This window comes from Akebia trifoliata, chromosome 16, assembly GCF_017979445.1.
Source record: "Akebia trifoliata isolate Shusen 1 chromosome 16, ASM1797944v1, whole genome shotgun sequence".
Lineage (NCBI taxonomy): Eukaryota > Viridiplantae > Streptophyta > Magnoliopsida > Ranunculales > Lardizabalaceae > Akebia > Akebia trifoliata.
This window is the reverse complement of record NC_141390.1, coordinates 30,420,868-30,443,977: the sequence shown is the minus strand read 5'-3', so window position 1 is coordinate 30,443,977 and position 23,110 is coordinate 30,420,868. Positions and strand designations below refer to the sequence as shown.

The 23,110-nt window shown below is 34.2% G+C and overlaps 1 protein-coding gene, 2 long non-coding RNA genes and 1 pseudogene across 4 annotated transcripts; 3 read left to right on the top strand and 1 right to left on the bottom strand.

Moving 5' to 3' along the window:
• The first annotated feature begins 3,097 nt into the window (after window positions 1-3,097).
• LOC147383460 (uncharacterized) lies at window positions 3,098-6,236 on the top strand. The gene is made up of 2 exons (XR_015173613.1): window positions 3,098-4,239; window positions 5,801-6,236. It is a non-coding gene; the product is annotated as an uncharacterized LOC147383460 (long non-coding RNA).
• A 5,096-nt stretch (window positions 6,237-11,332) lies between these two features.
• Window positions 11,333-12,180, top strand: LOC147383459 (major strawberry allergen Fra a 1-3-like). Its single transcript, XM_086428640.1, has 2 exons — window positions 11,333-11,634; window positions 11,747-12,180. The coding sequence occupies exons 1-2, from the start codon at window positions 11,451-11,453 to the stop codon at window positions 12,040-12,042; spliced, it is 480 nt and encodes a 159-aa protein (XP_086284766.1). The 5' UTR covers window positions 11,333-11,450; the 3' UTR covers window positions 12,043-12,180.
• A 204-nt stretch (window positions 12,181-12,384) lies between these two features.
• LOC147383458 (pathogenesis-related protein STH-2 pseudogene) lies at window positions 12,385-14,103 on the top strand (annotated as a pseudogene).
• Window positions 14,104-17,581: 3,478 nt separating this feature from the next.
• Window positions 17,582-21,497, bottom strand: LOC147383457 (uncharacterized). 2 transcript variants are annotated; one of them, XR_015173719.1, is made up of 2 exons: window positions 21,018-21,497; window positions 17,582-18,808 (listed from the first exon to the last, which is right to left on the bottom strand). It is a non-coding gene; the product is annotated as an uncharacterized LOC147383457 (long non-coding RNA). The 2 variants fall into 2 exon arrangements; XR_015173718.1 differs by lacking the exon at window positions 21,018-21,497 and adding an exon at window positions 19,479-19,569.
• Window positions 21,498-23,110: the final 1,613 nt, after the last annotated feature.

Genomic DNA, 23,110 nt, shown 5'->3' with positions numbered 1-23,110 from the left:
TCAAAGTCCCAAGATCACAAAAAAAATCCTACAAGCACTTACTTCTAGTAGGGGTTTGCTCATCATATTAATTTATTCATTTTTGAAAATATAATTATGGTTAATTTTTCTTAATTTTCTATAGTTTTTTTTGTCTTAAAAAAATAAAAATAAAAATTCTAATCTTCACCTATAGTCATTTATTGGGAATCATCTTAGGATGGGAGGGACAAGGTGTCTAACACCTTCCTTGTCCCTCAATGGAACCTTCTTACCTTATAGATATGCGAGTCACTACAAATCAAAAAATAGAATTTTTTAAAACCTTTTTATAGTGTCAATTCACACCTTAATTGAATGGCGACGACTCCTAAACCTATGTAAATGAGCTCAAAACCTCTCCAAAGGTTTCGAAGCTCGTGTATCTACACCCATGTTTCAATAATACTTCTCTAACTTTACTATCTTTCCTTTTTTAACCCATCTCCAACTTTATTATCTTTCCTCACTTAACCCTTTAAGCCCAAAGAAGATACTCGTGCCAAAGGTGGGCCTTAGTTTGATTTTCTTTTGTTCGCTAGTTCTGTCCAATTTTATTTGTAATTATTGCACATAAGCAAGTTACAAGTATAAGCATAGTGTTAAAAAGTTCTAAGCTATATACAAATGAGATACATATTATCATATTCATTGTAAAAGCCTTCTCCCAAAGATTTTGGGTTGGCTTATTAATGAATCTTGCTTCCTTATTTCTACTTTTTCTATTGTCATGTCATATTTTCTTGAAAGTGTTTTCGTATCTATTTTGATTAGCTCCATTCTTATTCTTTTGCTTCTTCCTCTTACTTTTTTTTTCAGAACATTCAACTGGAGCATTTATTATAATTATAATTTTAACTCAATTTTTTTTGTTATCCCTCCATGGTTAATCAATAATAAAGATACCCCATGTGTTTTCTGCCCCCCTCAATTTTTCTCATTTTGTTACTGGTACCGCTCCACGTGTTGATCTAAATATTAGATATAACCCATGTGTTTTGAAACTGATGATACGCCTCCCCTTCACCTAGGTTTTGTTTGATATACAAAAGTAAAATGACCTAATTAAGGCCATATAAATTTGACCCTTTGTCGAAATCCCATGATTTTTCTCCCAGAAAAAATGTCACCTTCGAACTATTAATTTCTATGGTAAACCACATATTTAACTGATTCAATTTTTGTCAACAATCCATTGCATTCAATGTCCTGAAGAAAATCTTTGATATTTCTATCCAAAACTCCATTGTTCTACTTTCTATATTGCTTTTTAGATTTGGATGTTGTACGAAATAGAATCTTAAGATTGAAAGACAAGTTTACTTGAGAAATCCATCATCTTTGAGCTTTTAACCTCACAGGTACATAAATTATTTTTAAACTTTGTCAACTTTGTGTTTGATCCATCATCTTCAATGTCTAGTATAAACCTTTGATTTAAAATCCCATCTTTCTACTTTTCCAAAAATTTTATCTTGTTTGTAAGTTGAAGAAAGTAGAATCTTAAAGTCGAAAATAAATGTTAATTAAGAAGAAATTACTATAACTGATTCTGGGAGAACGTTTTTATTTTTATTTTTATTTTTAAAATATTAAACTATGTGAGGAGATGGAACCGTGGTGGAATGGACAGGTAGACATTAAAAATAAAAATAAAGTGAAATAAATTTGAGTCGTGCTGGAGTGATCTCAAGCTTGGACCTCATATCGCACATCTTGACATGGTTCTCATACACTTTCATGTCAGAGGGTGACATGTGAGGTCCAATCTTGAGGTCACTCCAGCATAATTAAATAAAATTTTAGAATACTTCAACGTACCACCGTCACAAATGTCAGGAGATGGATATTTCTGACTTCCAGGTATTTGAATACATCTAGAAGATGTGCCGGGCTTAAATGATATAGCTAAGTACACATATACCACAAATCCTCTCAAATCTCTATCAAGTTGAATTTCAAGAATTCAGAGAGGGACCCAAATCTTAAGGAAATATGAAGCCTCCTTATTGGGGGTTCATATTTTTATAAATATAGCAGCCTGGAATTGAACATTGACCATAAACAGTTCACATCCAAGGCATGATGATCTAATAAATCTATAAATACTACAAATGCCCTTCACCAATCTTCACAACTTGAAAATAGACTCTCTCCTAAGCCAATTCAATCTCCTTCTATCATCTTCTATTTCTCTAAAAGTGAAGATGGGTCTCACCACTTATACACACGAATTGGACCGCTCCGTCTCTGCTTCTAGGTACGTTGTTCAAGGCAATGTTCCTTGATCATGACCTCATTCCGAAGCTCATGCCCCACACGATTAAGAGCGTTGAGGTACTCCACGGAGATGGAGGGGCTGGAACCATCAAACAACTCAAACTTCAGTGAAAGTAAGTTATCAAACATGAATGGTCTTATGAAGTCACATAATAATATATATTTCTACAAATACTAACATAAGCTTGTATTTTTATGATTTGCCTGTTATGCAGAACGTCACTTGAAATATCTGAAGCACAAGATCGATGTACTTGATAAAGAGAGCTTCTATTGCAAGTACACTTTGTTTGAAGGTGATTACTGAGAGGCAGCCCAGAATCGATCGTTTATGAGAATAAGTTCAAGGCATCTGGCCATGGAGGATGCAAATGTAAGATGACGAGCTATTACCATTCCAATGAAGGTGTTGAGATCAAAGAAGAGGAAATCAAGGCTGGCAAGGACATGGCCATGGACATGTACAAGGTTGTTGAGACCTACCTCACCGAAAACCCCAATGCCTATGCTTAGTGTCTTTTTATGTTTTGCCCAATAAATCATTCAAATTCTATCTTTGTTGAGTAAATGCTGTATGCCTTCTTCTATCCTAGGTAAGGAAAAAATTTATTCTATGTACCTTTGCCAACACTACTTGCAGTTGGTTCAATAATTAATAAGAAACCCCTTATTATGATTTTGCTTTCAAAGGGGGCTTTGTTCTAATGTTTTTTATTTAAAAGAAGAGTGATAAATTTGTTTAAAGTTTGTTTACATTCATGTTAAAAAATTACTTTTAAATAATAAAAATCTTTAACTACTTTCTATTTAAACAAGCTCGTAATTGTTTAAAGACTATTGATAATCTGAATCCCTTTTTTGTACATTTCCTAACCTAGCAATTCAGAGAAACATGTATATTTTTTTACTTATGTATCCCAAAACAAAGGATCTACGGCTCTGTTAAGGGAGCGTACAAAAAAGGGAGACAGATTATCACGATTCTTGTTTAAAACTAATCACTGTGGTGTGTATAATTTTAGTAACAAAAACAGAAATTGAGAAGAATTAAGGGCAAAGCCAAATAGAATTAGGGGGATTAAGTAAACTAATTAGACAGTAAGAGTCATTTGATTCTATCACCTATGCCATGATCACAGAAAGAATTGGCCCGTAGATCTCACATGGTTGATTGATTGGATTTAAATTTCTAATATAAATAATACAAATTTGGGTACTTCAAATTCAAAAGACACCTATCTTGTTGAAGAGGATTGATGATCCTAGAGAATGACATTACAAATCACTATCTCATAGAACAATTCAAAGAGAGGATAAATCTTTTACTAATGAAGTCCTCTTATTTTAAAGTTTGTCAAAGTAAAATATGCAGGGACCATGTCAATCAGTCTTCACATTTAACCTAATGAAGAAAATTTTGGCATTAGCAAGGAAAGTCCTTGATATTGAGTAGTATCGACCAAAGAGAGTAATTTCTTAGTCCGCGTTTTAGTGTTGTTGACGGTCCCAACCTCGTTATTATATAATATTTCAAGTCTTTGAAAGAGATTTTTGATATATAACTTCGGATTCATTGAATATATAATTGAATAGTAGCCAGGAATTGAACTTGGACTAGAGATCCACTTTTCCTATCCTGATCAAAGTCTATAAATACCATCAATGCTCCTCACCATCTTCATCTCTATTCTCTCTCTTCTTCTTTTTCTTCTTCATCTTCCTTTAATCATGATCTTATTTCATTAAAACCGGAGGTGGAGATGGGTATCACCAGTTATAGCCATGAGTCGAATTGCTTCATCTCTCCAGTTAAGTTGTTCGATGCCTTGTATGTTGACCATGACCTTTTTCCCAAGCTCGTGCCTGATGTGTTTAGGAGCATCGATATAATCGAAGGTGATGGAGGGGCTGGAACCATCAAACTAATCAGCTTCAGTGAAAGTAAGTTACAAAACATGAATTACCTAGTAAGGTTACACACACTCTCACACATACATATTTTTGGGAAGTTTTGCAAAATTGCGTCTACTTTTGATTGAAGCTCTTTTGTTCAATTGATAATTGATACCAATTTTCAAGAGGTGTTTATTTGGAGAACTGTTCTTTGGACATTATTTTGGTGATTATGTTAAGAGTTGTGTCATGGTTCAAAACTCGTTTTGACATATCATCTCGTTCATGGGCGAGATTGAATTGTCTTGGATGATTCTAACTCATCTCAGACGAGATAAACCCTTTTACTCTTTTTATAATTATTTATTCATATATATTTATATAAAAATGATTATAATTATTTTTATAAAATAAGGTATAGATTAGAAGATGTTTAACCATTTAATAATATTTAAATTTAAAAAAATTATTTATTTTATTTAAAACATACAGATTCCTGATTGATTGGATGAGTTTTAGTGACTTGGATGAGATTTTCAAAATATCATCCAAGTCATCTAATTTGTCTTGCTAGATTTTGCAAATGTGAGATGATTTGTCTATCCGTTTCGTTCATGGATGATATTGAGACGGTGTGCGATGAGATTTAAAACCATAAGTTGTGGTCCTTTTGTCTTTAATAATTAATATCTTAAAGATATGATGAAGGGTATTTTAGTAATTAAATAATTTTTGAAACAAATGAAGGGTATTTTAGTTATTAGCTAAAATAAATGTACATTGTAAACAAAAATATATCCATAACTTTAAGTATATGTTTAATTGTATGGAAAATGATTTTCCATGAACTTTGAAATCTATGGAAAAATAGTTGTGGAAAATTAGTGGAGTTGGAATACCAAGTTCCATTGTTTGATTTTATCTAGAAAAAATCATTAAAAAATATATATGAGAAGAAGTAGAAATGGAGGAGGTGGAGAAGAGATAGAGGGTCGGGTAGAGGGAGGAGGAGGAGAAAGAAGAAGAAGAAGAGAGGAGAGGGAGAGGGTTGGGATGGAGGGAGGAGGAAGAATAAGGAGAAGAAGAAGAAGAGAGAGAGAGAGAGAGAGAGAGAGAGAGAGAGAGGGTGGTGGCTGGCGGCAACGACAATGAAGGGTTGAATGTGACGGGTGGCTATGGTGGCAAGAAGAAAAATGGATGAAGTTAGGATTTTGATTTGGAAATGAAAAATAAGGGTGAATTTCATTTTCTCAAAGGTGTGGATGGGAAAATGAAATTCAAATTTTGTAAGACTTTTGAAGGAGGGTGGAAAATTATTTTTCATTTAAAAATGCAATCAAACATTCGAAAAATGCCATTTCCATGGTAAATAGCTTTCCACCATATTTTCCATTTGTAGTCAAACATACTCTTAGTTTTGTTTGATTGTCAAAAACGTTGGACATGGAAAGTTGGTTTGAAAAGTAGGAAGTGCTATGAACTCCCAAAATGATTTCAGATATTAAAAGCACTAGATTCACTCTCCGAACACTTCAATATATTTATTATTATTATTATTATTTTTTTTTTTTTTGTCAACAAATACTAACTTAGATATGATTCTATGCAGCTGGTGACTTGAAAGACTTGAAACATGTGAAGATAAGGATCGAAATACTTGATAAAGAGAACTTCTACTGCAAATACACTATTTTCGAAGGTGATAAATTTCCAGACGGCCTGGAAAAAGTAGTTGTCGAGGATAAGATTGAGGAATCTGGCAATGGAGGATGCATTTGTAAACAAGTGAGTCATTACCATCACAAGGATGGTGTTGAAATCAACGAAGAGGGAATTAAGGCTATCAAGAGTAAATTCATGGCCAAGTACAAGGTTGTCGAGGCCTACCTAGCCAAAACCATGACGCCGAAATTTAGTGTCTCCTTTTTTTTACCCCAATAAATTATGGTAAGGGTGTCTTGTCTATCTTACGTAACGCTATCACTTGTACCATACAATGTCCCAAATAGTGTTTGTCTTAGTAATAAGAAACCTGTGTTTTGATATTCCTTTTAAAAGGGGTTTTGTTCAAAGGTTTAATTTAAATGAAGAGTTGATGTATAATTCTGTTTAATTGTGCGCAAGTTTTTTATTACTTGAAAAGATTCCAAGATGCAAGAAAGAACTTAAAATTAATAATGGATAACTAATGAAATGATCGAGATCTTATGTTGCAAAATATATATTTGTATTAGAAAATTTTCTTATTTTGAAAATTTCTCTATTTCTTTTTCTAATAACAAAACAAATTAATAAGAAATTATTAATAACAAACTTGGTATTTGAAACCAATCAAGGGCAAAACCATAGAATCAGTTGAAGTACATTAATTGGGCGGTCGGGATCATTAGAACCATCATAGTCATGTACACAATAATTCAGATGGAGCTAAATCATTGTACTTCTTTGAATAGTAAATGAACATTCCAAAATACATCTATCATAATTCAAAGTCTGATCCAAAGAAAGTGTCATTCCTTGAAACTTATTTCTTTATTGCTCAATAAATTCTATAACTTCATTATGTTCTTCTTTCTTCTTTTTATTTGATATTGTGGGTATCCCAATCTTTCAAGTGGGACTAATACCACGGTCACAAGCTCCACCCTTGAAAAGTCCTACCTGCAACATGTTAAGTCAAGGGTCAACATGACCTTGGAGAGTGGCCCCAAGAAATTCATAGCTTTTCCTAAGAGACACCTTGTCTCTTAAATTTCTATAAATAGGTCATCTCGACCTCAGTTTTATTCACTCAAAAAATTTCTCTTCTTCTTTGCTGTTTAAACGTGCAAGCATTCTGTTTTCCTTCTGCATTCTTTGAGAGTATAAACAGTAGCGTTCGGTTCGCTAGACGTGTAGATTGTAGTGCTGCCTCTACACGTGTGATCGTTGTATCCTGGGAGACAATTGTTCATTGATCCGTGTGCACCAAGTTGCGGGAACAAAATTGTCTTAAGGACATTGTGTTCAACACAAGCCTCGGTCAAACTTTCATTTTGTTCATTCTCGGGTATCTACCGTTTCAAAATTTTTCAACATTATATCCCCTTCAATTTTACTATATTTTTTTTTAGCCCCTTTTTCTATAGTACCGCTCTAATTTTATTATATTTCCTCTTTTATCCATTTAACCACATAGAGGATGTTCCTGCTACAGGCGGGCTTACTTCGATTTATTTTTGTTTACTAGTTTTCTTTGTTTTCACATATAATTATTGCACGTAAGCAAGTTACAAGTATAATCATTGTGTTAAAATGTTCTAAGTTATATACAAACGAAATACATATTATCATATTCATCGTAAAAGCCTTCTCCCAAAGATTTTAGGTTGGGTTAATGAATCTTGTTCTTCCTTATTTTTACTTTTTCTAGTGCCATGTCATATTTTCGTGAAAGTATTTTCAAATCCATTTCAATTATCTTCATTCTTATTCTTTTGCTTCTTTCTCCTACTCCTTGAGAACATTCAACTTGTGCATTTATTATAATTATGGTTGTAACTCAATGTCTTTTAAGTATCCCTTTATGATTAATGAATAATAAAGATACCCATTGTGTTTTCTGCCCCCCTCTCAATTTTTTCAGAGTTCACCTCCAGTTTTTGAACAATATTAGAGATATGCTTGTGTTTGTTGCCTCCTCCCCCCTCAATTTTTCTCATTTTTTTTAGGGATACTGCTCCATGTTTTGATCAAAATATTATGTGTTTTCAAATTGATAATATGCCCTCTCCTTCACCTATGTTTTGTCTAAGATACAAAAGTAAAATTGCCAAATTAAGGCCCTTGAAATTCGATCTTTCACCAAAGTCCCATGATTTTTCTCCCAGAAAAACATGCCATCTTCAAAGTATTAATTTCTAGGTTAAACTATATTTAACTGATTCAATTTTGTTCACAATCCATTGCATTCAATGTCTTGTAGAAAATCTTTGATTTTTCTATCCAAAACTCCATCACCCTACTTCTATATTGCTTTTGAGATTTGTAGGCTGAAGGAGATAGAATCTCAAGATTGAAAGATGAGTTTACTTGAGAAACCCGTCATCTTTAAACTATTACCCTCAAAGGTACGTAAATTATTTTTAAACTAGTCAATTTTGTCTTCGATCGAACCATCATCTTCAATGTGCTAGAATCCTAGATCTTTTTGCCTCGAGATACACAACTGCACATATATTTATGGGGATGTGCAGATGTGTTTCCCGGCTGATGCAGAAAATCTATGGTTTTAGCACATGCCACATCAAGAGAGTATTTTGAGTATGTCATGTGGGGGAGTCAGATTATCACGTCTCAAAAGAAAATGATTGGAAGATATGAACGATACTAATGTGCCTAGCATTTTTATCTCATTTATACTTGTTCACAAAAGCATCCAAGAGCATTGTACACCAGAGAAAAACCTTCTTGGAAAAATTAAGAGAGCTACAATTGGCACCATAACTTTTCCTTATTATACCCCAATTATAAAATATAAAAAAATTAAGTGAACGATTAATAATAAAGAAAAGTTGGGATGTCAATAGAATCTCTCTCTTTCTTTTCTTTTCTTTTTCTTTTTTTGGCTAGATTTTTATTTTTTGGTTACATGATTTTATATGATCCTAATCATAATTGCAAACAAATATTAAAATTGTTCAAATAAAGTATTAGAATGTTTTGTAATGTTGCGATTATAATTTGAGACAAACCTTTGTAATGTTTGAAGAGAGTGTTTTAAACTTTAATTAGGAGGTGATAAATAATTTAAGACATTGAAGTATAATAAGTAAAAATTGGGGTGCCAATAGCAGCTCTCAAAACTAAATTAATTCAGTTTCAACGGTGGTCATGTTCGATGGCGGTCACAATTCTGAACTGTTATTTCTTCTAGACAATTTTTTTAAAGCACTTGACTTCGGGACCGTTAGCCCCTCTTCCTTTCAATTTTTTGTTGATGACATTGCCTCTTGACCGGCCTTTCTCATATACTAATTGGAAATGATCTAAATATCCTTTTCTTCAATCTCTAACCAAAATTTTCTGAATTTATCCTTAAAACCATTCATCTTCAAGTTCTTCAACTATACAACTAACCATAGTTTGCCCCCACTACAAGAAAATCCTGGCTCCGCCCCTGGGCCCACTAGTTGAAGATCACACATAGATGATGTTGTCTAGAAGTAATATATTACCAAGTCTTCTTCTCTTTAATTTACAATTGTGAAATTAACGCATAACAGGTAGTCTTCAATAAATGATACATTATATCATGACTTCGTATTCAATTTTCAAGAATTTTTTAACCATCTAATTGATCCATTTTCTTAGTTGTTTCTAAATTTCTTAATTTGACCGAATATTTTATTATTGTATTACTTTCAAAGGATCCATGTAGAACCCTTCCATTTAAACGTTAACAATGAATATTAATGGACAGTTGAGTTCAGAGTCAAATTTTATTCAAAAGCAAGGCTTAATTTCCTTTTTCTTGGATAGTTTAGTCCAGGATTGATTTTTTTTTAATGAAGAAATATTTCTGACCACTCTAGAAGAATTTTGCTATTTAACCCCCATTTTATTTTCTCCCAAAGCAATAAATAACAACAACAACAAAAAAGATTGCTATATACAAATACATTCCAAAAGGGTAAAAAAAAAATCTGAAGAATTAAATTTTAATTTTATTCAAATTAACAAATCACGGGGACACAAAGTTAGCCCATGGTCCTTGAGTCAAGTTTTGAGTTATAAATCTGCTTAAAATGATGGGTCACCCAACCCAAAATATTCTGATTATATGGACCGGGTTCAACTTCAAAGAATTTTCTTAAACGCAGTTTAGGTTAGGTTGTAAAATGTGCACCTTTCCCTGGTATTCTTGCGATTATAATCTGCCTTGACAACAAACCGGAGAGGCCCACATAGACCTAAAAGATTTTATTTTCAACAAACTCGTCAGGCCCTTGGCCTAATACATTTGTCATTGAAATGTTCAAGTATTATTGTCAAGTAAGATAGCTTGGACCATACCTACCATGGTTACCACTGAGTTATTGAGAAAATAGGGACAATCGAAACAAAATACAAATCACACTCAGAAACATAGATTTTTACCTGATTCCCTAGAGATTGAGATATGTCCACGGATCACACTGATTCCACTATAAAAAGAAAACTCGTAGTTACAATTACCTCCTTTCTGTCAAAAATGAGAAATATAAATATCTCAAAAAATCTAATTAGGATTTTACATAATATTAATAAAATTATGAAAATACTCTTGGGAAAATTTCTTTTAAGGGCACTACTCCTGAATCCCACCAAGGGGACCGTTAGCCCATCTCACAACTCCTAGCGAGCTCAAACGACATAAACTTGTGGCCCGATATATAGTACCTCCTTGTTGACCAGTACTATCAGACACCACAACATGAAAATTATTTACTTTTCATATTTTCTTAACCCAAAAATCATAAACATTTTTCTAGCAACGTTTTGACCTGAACAAGTTTACTAGCCCATGGCATAAGTTTATAATTTATATTACCCAAAAGTAGACCATGATCTTGGCCACACCATTGCATATCAACATGGTGACAAAAATTGCTACTTTTTAAAATCACAATTTTAGTGTCAATTAAATCACAAAATTTAAATAAAAAAAAAAAGCTGATTTTTCAAAAAATCATGATTAAATCAATCGTTTTTTGAAAGAAAAAAAAAACATTATTATTATTTTAGCATTTTTTAAGTGTTATTTTTTAATAATATACATAAAATATATATTCTTACATTTTAATAATAAAAATAATACTTTTATTTTTCAATTTATTCAATGTTTTCTGACTTTTTCAAGCTTCCCTTGTCAAATTATTTCCCAACCCTTACTTTGTCACCATACATATCTAGGCTTGGCTAGGTCCAATGTTTAATCCTCGCCCAGCCTATAGAAAGTTCCAAGTTGGCGTTCTTTAAAACAAAACAGGGTCCCACAACTCTTTCAAAAGCGTTGAAGGTCATTAAGTCCATGAAACAATAATGCAGTGGGCCTTTGAATGCTATCCAGTCTAATCTATCTCAAATTCTCAATCTCAACAAATAAATCACCCAAAAAAACAAAAAGAAGAAAAAAAATTGCCTTGAACGTCTTGTCCCACTCACCTCTCAAAACTCCCTGTTAAATCAATAATTCATCCTTCTTTCTTTTCTCAAATCAAGATCTTAGTCTAGGCAACATGGGTGTCATTAAACTTAATCAACAATTTAGGACACCAATAGCTTCAAGCAGGATGTTCAAAGCCTTGATCCTCGACTCCCACAATCTATGCCCCACGCTCATGTTCTCGTCAATTAAAAGCATCGAATATCTTGAAGGAGAAGGAGACGTTGGAAGCATCAAACAAATCAATTTCACTGACGGTTAGTCGTTCTCCTCATTTTTTTTAAAGTATTTGATAAGAATTAATATAGAAATTGGTTTGTGGAGGTCGAATTATTAACTAACAAAAGCATGTATTTTTGTTTAATGCAGCGAGTCCTTTGAAATATGTGAAGCACAGAATCGAGGCATTAGATAAAGAGAATTGCATGTGCAAATTCACTTTAATTGAAGGAGATATAATGGGAGAAAAGCTGGAATCGATTGTTTATGAGGTTAAGTTCGAATCTTTCGGGAGGGGATGCGTTTTAAAAATATCGAGCGAGTATCATACAAAGGGTGATGTTGAGGTGAAAGAAGAGGAGATTGAAGCTGGGAAGGACAGAGCCATTGGGATGTATGAAATTGTGGAAGCTTATCTAATGGCACATCCTAAGGCATATGTTTAATTTGATTCCTATTTGTTGAATTTTGATTAATCTTTTTTTACTGTATTATATGAGACTCATTTTGGCTTCTATGCAGTCTTCGTATGGGGATTTGGTTTATGTGTTTGATTGGAATTATATTAATTAAAATTTGGAGAATTAAGTGATCAATTGTATCCCATTTTTCATTCTCTTGTGGGATCCTATCATGCTTTAGATATGGAGAGATTCTAATGAAATAAAACCTTGAAATCATCAAATTAAAGGTTTCTTTATCATTGGTTAATGGTTTAATCCCGAGGGGGTGGCTCAATGGCAATTTCAAATCCAATAAGTAGTGAGAGTTCGTAGGTTGTGCGTTCGATGCCCAATATGAGCAATACTTCCTCTAGGCCACCCGCAAGGGCTTTCCCTCACTTACCTGATGCGTGTGATGTGCGGGCGTTGCACGTTCTCAAAAGACGTCCCATATGCCTTGATTATGTCTGTGGCTTATCCGGTCCCCCTTGTGACTCTCTTGTTAACAAAACAAAAAAACCACTGATCAAAAAATAATAAGGAAATTATTTAACATTTGGAGCATATATGGATCGCTCATGATCAATGATGTTGATGCAAATGGGCCATTAACATAAATTTTAATTTAATATATACTTTTATTAAAAGCCGGTAATATCCTTAAAATTTTAATGTATATTATGAAAGTAATGTGGCTAGGGTGCTTTATTAAATGGGATAAGCAATTATCATATCAAACATTTTTAAAATATTTAGCATATAAGGAATATCCCTTGTTAGATAATGAAATTTTTTTTAATTAGAGTTGTGCTAGAGTGACCTCAAATTGTACCTCATATTGCACATCTTGATATGAAAATGTGTAGGAATCATTGATGCTTTTTTACTCATATCTTGATGAAAAGCATCTACGGTTCCTATACACTTTCACATTAAGACGTGCAATATGCAATACAATCTCGAGGTCACTTCAGCATTTTTTTTTTATCACTCATAGTACTTAACTACCTATTGTCCTTGTATTTACATGAATTTATTTTTATAAATTTAGATTAGCATTTTCTTCGAATTTAAAAAGAAAAAAAAAGTATATAAAAGTAAATTTAAATGAATTCACAATTGATATCCTATTTGGTATAAAAATTACATTACCATATGAGGAATGTATCCTATGTACAAAATATTTTAAAAGTGCATATAGTACAGTAATTGTGGTGTCTTGTGTTCCCTGTTCTGTATTTTACTAGGTAATTATTCTTTCTACCAAGTTATTTTTCTATTGCTTTTATTAAAAAACAAAACCTCTCATTATTCACAAAACCTCTACGACTACTACTAAAGAAACAAGATAAAAAATAAAAAAAACAAAGAAACTTAGGGTGCTTTTGATTAGTGAGAACAACATTTTCTATATATAAAAAAATCAATTTATTGAAAAAATTGTCCTAAGAAAATATTTGATTCCACATAGGGAGTGGGTTGCTTAGGTCATTATTGGACCAAATTGTTTTGGTTCATAACAGGTCCAACTACTTAATTCACAAGGCAAGCTTGGTTGACCATGGAGCCGCTCATCTGTACGTGGCACTTAAAAGGGGTCCCACATAAATAGCACGTCAAACAAAACAACAACAAAATTATTATAAAAAAAAAAATCAATTTGGTTCCCAAACTTATGCCTCGAGCGATAAAGAGCATCAATACAATCGAAGGAGATGGAGGGGAAGGAAGCATCAAACAAATCAATTTCAGCGAAGGTTTGCCAAATTAGATAACATTTACTAAGGTAGATGTCACCAATTTAATAAATAAAATAACTTTGTTTGCAAATACACGTTGAACCAAGGTGATGTATTGGGTGAGAATCTTGAATCAATTACTTACGAGATTAAGTTTGAGGCCTTTGGCAATGGAGGATGTGTTTGTAAGATGATCAGTGAGTACCAAAGTAAGGTTGATGCTGAGATAAATGAAGAAGAAATCAAGGCGGGTAAGGATAAGGCAATGGTGATGTACAAGGTTGTTGACAACTACCTCTTACAAAACCCCGATGTCTATGCTTAGTGTCTTTGTTGAGTTATTATAGAGATCTCCTCTATTTCATGTGTCACTTACTTCTCTTTTTTTCCCTATTTTTTCATCATATTTTTGGCAACATTGCCTCTTTGAATATTGGAATGGAAAGTAATTGATACTTAATTGTGCAAAATTTACATAGTAGTTGATCTTCTAATAATAAAAATAAGCCAACTGTTGGAAATCCAAATTAAGTGATTTTATTGAAAGATGTTTTTATATAAAAAGTGGGAAAATAAAAATCTAAGAGCTAACCATTGGCCAAATCTATGTTAACAAACATTCAAGCTCAATCCTATACCCATAACTAGCTTTTTTATTCCTTTCATTAGCTAACCTGTTTTGACTCTTGAACCCAAGCCCAAATAAAATACAAGACATTTACGCATCAGTTTTACCACAAATATGTTTTTGACTTAAATCCACCGCACTATATTTTATTTTATTTTATGGTGGAAATGGAACCTATTTTTTCACTTAAGATTAAAATTTTATAGAATGGGTTACACGGATTGGGTAAGATTACCAAATTAATAACAAACACTTAAGTGTAGATATATAATATGAAATGAAATAGCAGTCCTTGTTTTAATCTAACACTTAGCTACAATCATCATTTCTTATAAATAAGCTAGAGTTCGCCCACAACCCTTTGGGGGTTAAAGGCGGTAAAAGAGAAAAAATATTAAAATAAGAAGGGTATTATTAAAAAAATATTTGGAATTGAAGGGGTAAAACAAATATAGTAAAGTTAGAGGTGTATTATTATTGAAAAAGGGAAGAAGGCAGGGGAGGAGATGAAAAACAATAAAACTGAAGGGGGAGGGGGAAATCAATAAAGTGGGATCATTGTAACTCAATTATTTTTTTCACTTAATAAGATTAGAATTTTATTGAAGGGTTACACAAATTGGATAAGGTTACCTATTTAATAAATGTGTCGGGTTCAAGTTTAAGCTTTTGACCTGATATTTAATCTTTAGTCAATGAGAGTTTACGCAGTGTGAGCAACGCATTGTTCCACCCAATACGAGTTCTGATACCACTCGCCATGGTTTATGAAAAACCCTATTTGATTGTAGTAAAGATAATGAAGGGATTTTCATAAAGAGAACATAAGAATTATTGGATATAACGGAGGCCGAACCTCAATTATCTACTAAAACAAATTCTTATTGTAACTCATATTGGAGCCTCATCCAGTATTACATTAGGTTTGGTTGGCTTAGTAGACACCATCCCAATAATTTCAAAAGTGCATTTCTTGGTTCAATTTGAAGGTTCCAATGTGTAATCAAAGAAGATGGATATAAATAGTGGGGCAGCATCAACATAGATGCTATAAGGGGACCATGAAGGACATTGCTACGATACCAGCAATTATGTTATTACGTTTAGTTTTCTTGATTTATGCATCACCTTACGTAAACAAGCGATATTTCTATAACTGAGGACATCTTATGTTTTGGCATTTTGAAATAGCCAAGGACTTCATCTGTTTTGCCATTTTGAAATGTACGATTAACAGAACCTTTCACAATGGCTAAACAGATGATGTCCCTTACATAGCTAAGCTAACAATTGAATTAAGAAAACGAAAAGAAATTGGTGGTATCGTGTAGCAATATCTTCCAAGGTACCCTCAATTTGATTGTGATGAATTCTATAAAACAAGAATTCAGTACTACATTGATACAATAATCGGTAAATGCACTTGCTGGAAAGTAAAAGGACCAAAGCCTAAAAGGTTTTGATTTGATTTGATCATATATACTTAACTTTAGATTTGATTAGATTAGATTAGACTTGTCTGCGGACAATGTTAGGTCATTGGATTACAATTTTTTTTCCGATCATGATATAAATCTAGGGCTTTATTTTATTGTAATTCAATTTTAAAGAAAATCAATCCAAATTCGATTTTAGTAATGAATTGAGGAAGTGTATTAATAACCGATCATTAATTTCCAATCCTTTTTCTTTTAATAACCTCTTAGATTACAATACAAAAGCCTATAAACCCTCCGGGGTGATGGATAATATCGTCATCAAACATTTGTTGAAGATCTAAGAAACAACAGAGCTCCATGTATTTCCACAATTATTCCATAGATATGCCTGCATATTTATTTTGTTGATCACCACAAATTGCAAAAAAAGACTTGGCTTGTAATAAGTTTAAGGAACATACCGATGCATTGGATAACATGGGCTCTCTTGATTGTCACGAGTAAAATTTTCATCTTGCGATGTTGTAAACCTCGTATTAAGGCATTCAATATACAAACCCCGAGGGGGTGGCTCAATGACAACTTCGGATCTAATAAGCAGTGAGAGTCCTCAGGTTGTGAGTTCGATACCCAGTATGAGCAGTATTTCCTCAAGGCCACCCGTGAGAGTGCACCCTCACTTACCGGGTGTGTGTGATGTGCGGATGTTGCACGTGCTTGGGGGAGGGACCCATAAATGCCTTGGCTCCAGCCCTGGCTCTTTCGGTCCCCCTAGTCGGACGGAAGTTCAAACACCCCTGTTATCAAACCAAAAAAAAAAAGGCATTCAATATACATAGAAATATATTCAAATTGAATACTACCCAAAGTTTTCTCTGAGGGCTAAATCTATTTTAATTTAAAATCCACAGCTACTTTCAAAGAAGGTATAACCATCAACAAAAAATTATGTCAAAATAATTCCCTGGTTTTGCACCTACATCACACCCATAATTAGAAATTCTCCGAATAATTCATGAATTATACATGAATTCGGTAATAAATTTTTTATTCCCTCCTCATACTTCATGGTTTGGCCCAACCATTATGTATCATTATTTCCACTCAACCATTTTTATTGGCGATCAAATGTTCATGTGAGGTTTGTAGCAGTTGGGCACAGACCATGCTCCGGATATCATAGGAAGTGTGATATCCTAGTATACCATGGGTCCTTATTCCTTAATAAATTGTCTAGGTCAATTTGTATTTCTTTCCATCGGTAGATCTCCTTTACCATAACTATATGACATCCTACTTCCACATTTCCATGTGTGATGCGGTCACGAAATTTTCCTTCCTACGGAAAGTATTTTTCATAAACTTATAGATGTCATCATCACTGATTCCCTTTGGATTTATCAGGTCGAACCCCTTTCAATTTGATTGGCATCATTTCCTTAGATCTTTTATTTTTGAGTCGTGCTGGAGTGACCTCAAGATTGTAACTCATATCGCACATCCTGAGGTGAACGTGTGTAGGAACTATAGATATTTTTTGCCTCGTGTCTAGCAGAAAATCATCTATGATTCCTACACACTTTCATGCCAGGATGTTCGATATGAGGTACAATCTTCAGGTCACTTCAGCATTATTCTTCTTTGTATAACAAAAGTTTGTCAAAGAAGCCCATATTCCATTCAAATTGTAAAATACAAAATTTCCTTAGAAACATGAACCATATTCTTTTTTTCCCCACCAAAAGCTACTTTAAAATAAGGAACCATAGCACACATCCCAAATCATATATGGCCTTCCGTTCCATAGCAAAATTCCCTTTATTTGTTCAGTATCTTTTAGGTCACAAACAAAACACCTCTCTCGAATGAGATTCCCTGCATGAACCACAACTTCCACCTTTCGAACTTTCAAATATTCCCTTCTCAGATGCATGAATTTTACATTTCTGATTCTTCATTCGCATACTCCATCTCTCTAATCAAATACTAAAACCACCTCTTGTTCCCTCCGTTGTCTTCTCTCACTCATGGACCCAGAATTGGAGGTACGGCACCAAACTCATCTCTTGTATATTTTATATCAATAGCTTCTAAGGATATCCCTAGTATTTGGATTAGCATTTCTCTGATTTTCTTTTTGGTGATAAAGCAACAATTGAATATCAATTACCATGCACCAGCTCAACCTATAGTACTTGTAACTCCATCCAGTATACTTGTAAGATCAAGCATTATAATCCGTAAGGTTTTTGGCTTCTACAGAGATCTCGAGTCACTGAGGTACATGTTAGGATGGACTGTAATGGTTGCGTACAGAAGATCAAGAAGGCGTTGCATGGTGTTAAAGGTAATTAATGAATCAATAGTGCACCATAACATTGTACTTCAATTTTTTGCCCTTAATTTGCTACTTTGTTTTCAGGACATAATTTCCAAGTAATCTGATCTTCAACAGGTATACATAATCTCTATATTGATTTCTCTCAACAAAAAGTGACAGTGGTAGGCTGGGCAGATCCGGAAAGAATCATCAAAGCCATCAAGAAGGTTAGGAAGACTGCCACCATCTGCAACCACATGGAACCTACTGACCCTGCCACAGAACCCACCGAGCCAGTACAGGATGCCGCAAATCCTCCACCTGCCGAAGCTGACACACCCCAAGAACCACCACCTCCAGAGGTGTCACCATCACTTGTAGCTATTGACATTGAAGCAATCCAACTGGTGCATCCTACTGGACCCAATGATATTGAAGATATTAATCTTGTAAATCACCATTCGAGCAACTGTAAACATGGATATGATGATTATTGGAACAATCATCCTAATATTCATGGGCACTGGAATAATCATCCTAATGGTCATGGGTTCCAACCCAACTCATCCGTAAACATTTCTTGCAGCAATGAACCATCCCCTTACTTCTTCAACTTTGAGTCGCAACAATCTCCTCGATGCACCTGTTATAGTAGGATGGAACACTACAGTGAGGATTATAATGACAGTTGTAACAGTGATGGGAACAACGTTACTTCAATGTTTAGCGAAGAAAATCCAAATGCATGTGGAATAGTCTAGAATGTAAACGAGGAATCGGTAAGAAGAGAAAAGGTTGGTTCTGCTCTTCCTTTTGCAGATAAAAGAGAGCATGAGGAGAGTAATCAGTGAAACTAATAGTAGTCTTGGTTGAGAGAATAACTAGTAAGCATGTTCAACCCTATTAACAAAAAAGAGAATGAGATCTTTAAAGGTGCACAAAGAATTGATCCTGCATTGCACTACTGGCAGAAGAATAGTAATTCGTAGTGTCCATTTCTTATGAAATAGTCTGTATTGATTTCATTAACTACAATAAAACGTATAATTGAATATCACAGAAGACTCCTCTTCAATGCTCAATGCGCCACTGCATGTGGTAGTGTTCAACTTGTAAGGCATTTAAGCCTTTAAATTATCCACAAACAACTGTTTTCACTAATCAATCTTACATCTTTTTTCACTTATTCTTGCTTTCTAGCCATTCTTTGTATAGAAACATTGAGGTAACCATACTCTTCAACATATATTCACATAAACAATTAAACAAAAAAAAAAAAAATCAAATCCTAATTAGTATCTTGAGGGCCTCACCAGTTTCCATCCAAGCAATGCTGATCCTACCTGCAACGTCAACAAAATTGAGCTATGGGACGAAGCTCAACAACCTCCCCCTCTTCCACACTCCTGTCCATAATCCTGATCTCTGACAAGAGGGGAATCATATATGCTTTACAAACACTGTTTAAGTCCATGTTTTCAGAAAATAGAAAATCTACAAATTTTGTTTAAAGGCATTTACAAGACATGCAATATACATAGTTATTTGTAAGTATATAAGGCTTAACATGTTAACTCGTGAGCTCTTAAAAATCAAATTGAAGCTCAATTGCTCAAGAAATAACTCTCCTTTTTCCTGCCCCTTTTTAACATCAAAGAAAGAAATTTTGAATATAAAAACAACATAAAAAGGACTAATTAATCAGTAATAGTAAAAAAGAAAAAAAGAAACTAATTCTAGAAATTAGTAAGAAGGCTTTATCAGAGTAGTACAGAGAAACCTGGCAGAGTCATGGCATATGAATGTAGGAAGCTTTAAATCTACACAAGGCTTTAAATGCCATGGTAGTAACATAACTCATCAAATAGAGAGTTGCACAGACACCGGCTTCCGATGAATTAAAAGTGCAGGATCGATCCATAATTCTACCTAATTGAAACAACATTGCCACCAGAATATCTTAGATCCATCATAACATGCAAACAGTCTGGCATTAGGAAAGCCTTATTCCAAAGATTGGGGTCATGTTCCTTTCCTATGTTACTGGGTTTGCTAATATAATAGCGAACTGCAAAATGGTACAAACCGAACCAGTTCGACGTTCGGTTTGTAGTGGGTTCTTCAAAAACAGTGAACCAAACGAGCCCCTTTGTTTTGGTGAATATTAGAGACGCCCCCATGGTTTGGTCAATATTAGAGATTACCCTTATTTTAGAAATCCAAAGATTTGGTCAATAATAAAGATACCCTTTGTTTTTAAACTGATGATATGCCCCTTGACCTGAGTTTTCTTCTATGAGATAAACATAAATGACTTAAATATCCACCACGAACTACCTCTACAAACCGGGTTCATTCAAGAGCGGCGAACCACGAACCTGAATTCGAACCAAGTGAGATGAGTATTCCACTCTGTAAGGTGGAGACAGGGGCACTAGATAGTCAGGATTTCATTAGCTGTATCATCTAAGTCCAAGTAATAACGTTCAACCATAACCATGGCAACCATGGCTTCAAAAGAGGAAAACATGCCAAATTCTTCATTCTACTACACCCAAACTATGCTATCAAATGGAAAATCTGACAAACTACAAGCAGGCAACATGTCAAATTATAGGCTTCTACAGAAATTACTAGCATTTAGTATACAAAATGAACCAAGTCTTCTACGTCTAATTTGCAAATAATATGAACAAACTTCGTTTATTTTCAGTTATAATGAGCCATATATATGCTTATATAGGGAAATAAATCGATCAAAATCTACTTAATTTACATGACACAAATGCCATGAAAACCCTAATTATCTTAACAAAGATGAATTTTCAGACGGAATTCGTAAGAAATTTTACTTGATGAACTCGAGGACGATGTCGTTCTAGGGCTGAATCTGGACCATCTTCATGACCAGGCACATAAGAGTGTGGGCTTTCGGTACTGTTGCCACTACGGCTACATCCGAGCTACTCGACTACATGGCCTTGTAGACGAGCATCTCTGCAGTGAGACAAAATCATTGCTCCTTCCAGTACTTTTTCTGGTAGATCTTTGGCCTCAATATCCTCTGCACCAGGTTATGTGGGTTCGTCCCTCCAACACTCCTCGCTGAGTGATCCGTGCGATTCGCCATTGTTATGCTAAAACCCTAGCTTTACTGTTTTGGGGGGAAAAAACATAACCCTAATTTATCTTTACAAGGAAAGAAAACAGAATATACGAGAACAAAATTACCACTTGCCCCCGATTGGGTCTATTTGTACATCCCGAAATTGCAATTTGCACCCACTTTTTGGCAAATCTTAATTTCAAAACTCATCCGAGATCAAGACGAATCACCCAACAACGAGACCAACAAGTCAATATATTGGATGAGATTTAAAAATCACGTTCATTTTCTCATTGTTGAACGAGACATTTCAAAACTCATCCAAAATCGAGACGTGTCACCCAAGTCATCTCGGTATCAAACATGGACGAGATGGACGGACAAGTCGCCATGATCATTAGAGCTCTTGATACCGGTTGGATCGACGCATTTGTCACACTCATTTTCAATGGAAAACTTAGTTCATCCATCACACAAAAGAAAAGATCAGACTCGGCACACAAATCAAAATTTGTCCTCCAAGCTATCCAAGTTAACTCTATCATTTGTTGATAGAATCTTTTCCTTGGGAAATGTTCAGCACCCTAAGCTTTACCACATACTTTAACAAACGTTTTTTGTCCTACAAGGGTTAGAAGTTTACGAATGGGCTGATTTTTTGTGAGGATGATCTCTATGATTAGAAGATCATCCTCCCCAAAAATCAGCCCATTCCGAAATGTTTAGCCCCATGTTTACAAGTTGAAAATTCGTGGACCGTCCATTTTTTGTAAACCATTTTTGAGGGGGTTAGAAGTTTTGGAATGAGCTGATTTTTGGTGAGGATGATCTCCTCGCCATAGAGATCATTCTCACCAAAAATCAGCCCATTCCAAAACTTCTAACCCACGTAGGACAAAACACGTTTGTTAAAATGTGTGGTAAAGCTTAGGGTGCTGAACGGGACCCCTTTTCCTTATATCCTGGGTAGCAATAGTCATCATTTTATTGAAAGTCTAATAAATAAGGAGTTCAATTACATGATGACTAGGCACCCCCCACCGTATCTATCCCTTGACCATTGAGGTAGTTGAACAACTACCCTACCCGAATACCTCCCATTACCCAATTCCATTTCTATACCGAATAGGACTGATAAGCTAAATGGCACAATACATTACAGTATAGAACTTGATCAATTTTTTGGACAAGATTTTAAATCCCACATTCATTTTTCAAATTTTTGAACAAGACATCTCAAATGTATCAAAAAACTCATCCGAGATGACTAAGTATCTAGCATAGATGAGACAAGACGCGAAACCAAGTTTAAAACCATGATTAGAAAACTCATCTGAAACGACTCGATCTCATTCACAGGCGAGACGAGACGTCAAAACGAATTTTAAAACCATGATATCCACCTTAACTTTAACATAACTAGTTGGACACACCTATTAAAAATACTTCAACCTAAATTACTTATTTCACCCACTTAAGGGTATCGAATCATTTTTCTTCTCTCTCTCTCTCTCTCTCTCTCTCTCTACACGTATATGAGATAAATATAATATAAAAATGGGATATCTGCAAGAAACATGTGAGAAGAATATTCTTCATGAAACATAGAGGCTAGATCATGATTTAGAAAGCAACTGGGTAAGAGAATCAAAATATGCTTAAATGAAAATCGAGTGTCGGTAAGAGAATCATGATCTAGAAAGCATTTTGTGAGTTAGTGCATTTTCTCTTCTAGGATCAGTGGTGGTCAATTTAGCTTTGGGTGTTGGAGTTAGTTAGCTCATCCTACAATGCCAAGTTATTTAATAGAGGAGATGCATCAAGATATGTATCATAAAT

Coding starts and splice junctions, on each gene's coding strand:
- LOC147383459 (XM_086428640.1), top strand. CDS start 11,451: ATGGGTGTCATTAAACTTAATCAACAATTTAGGACACCAATAGCTTCA. Junction 11,635..11,746: donor ACAAATCAATTTCACTGACG/GTTAGTCGTTCT, acceptor TGTTTAATGCAG/CGAGTCCTTTGAAATATGTG.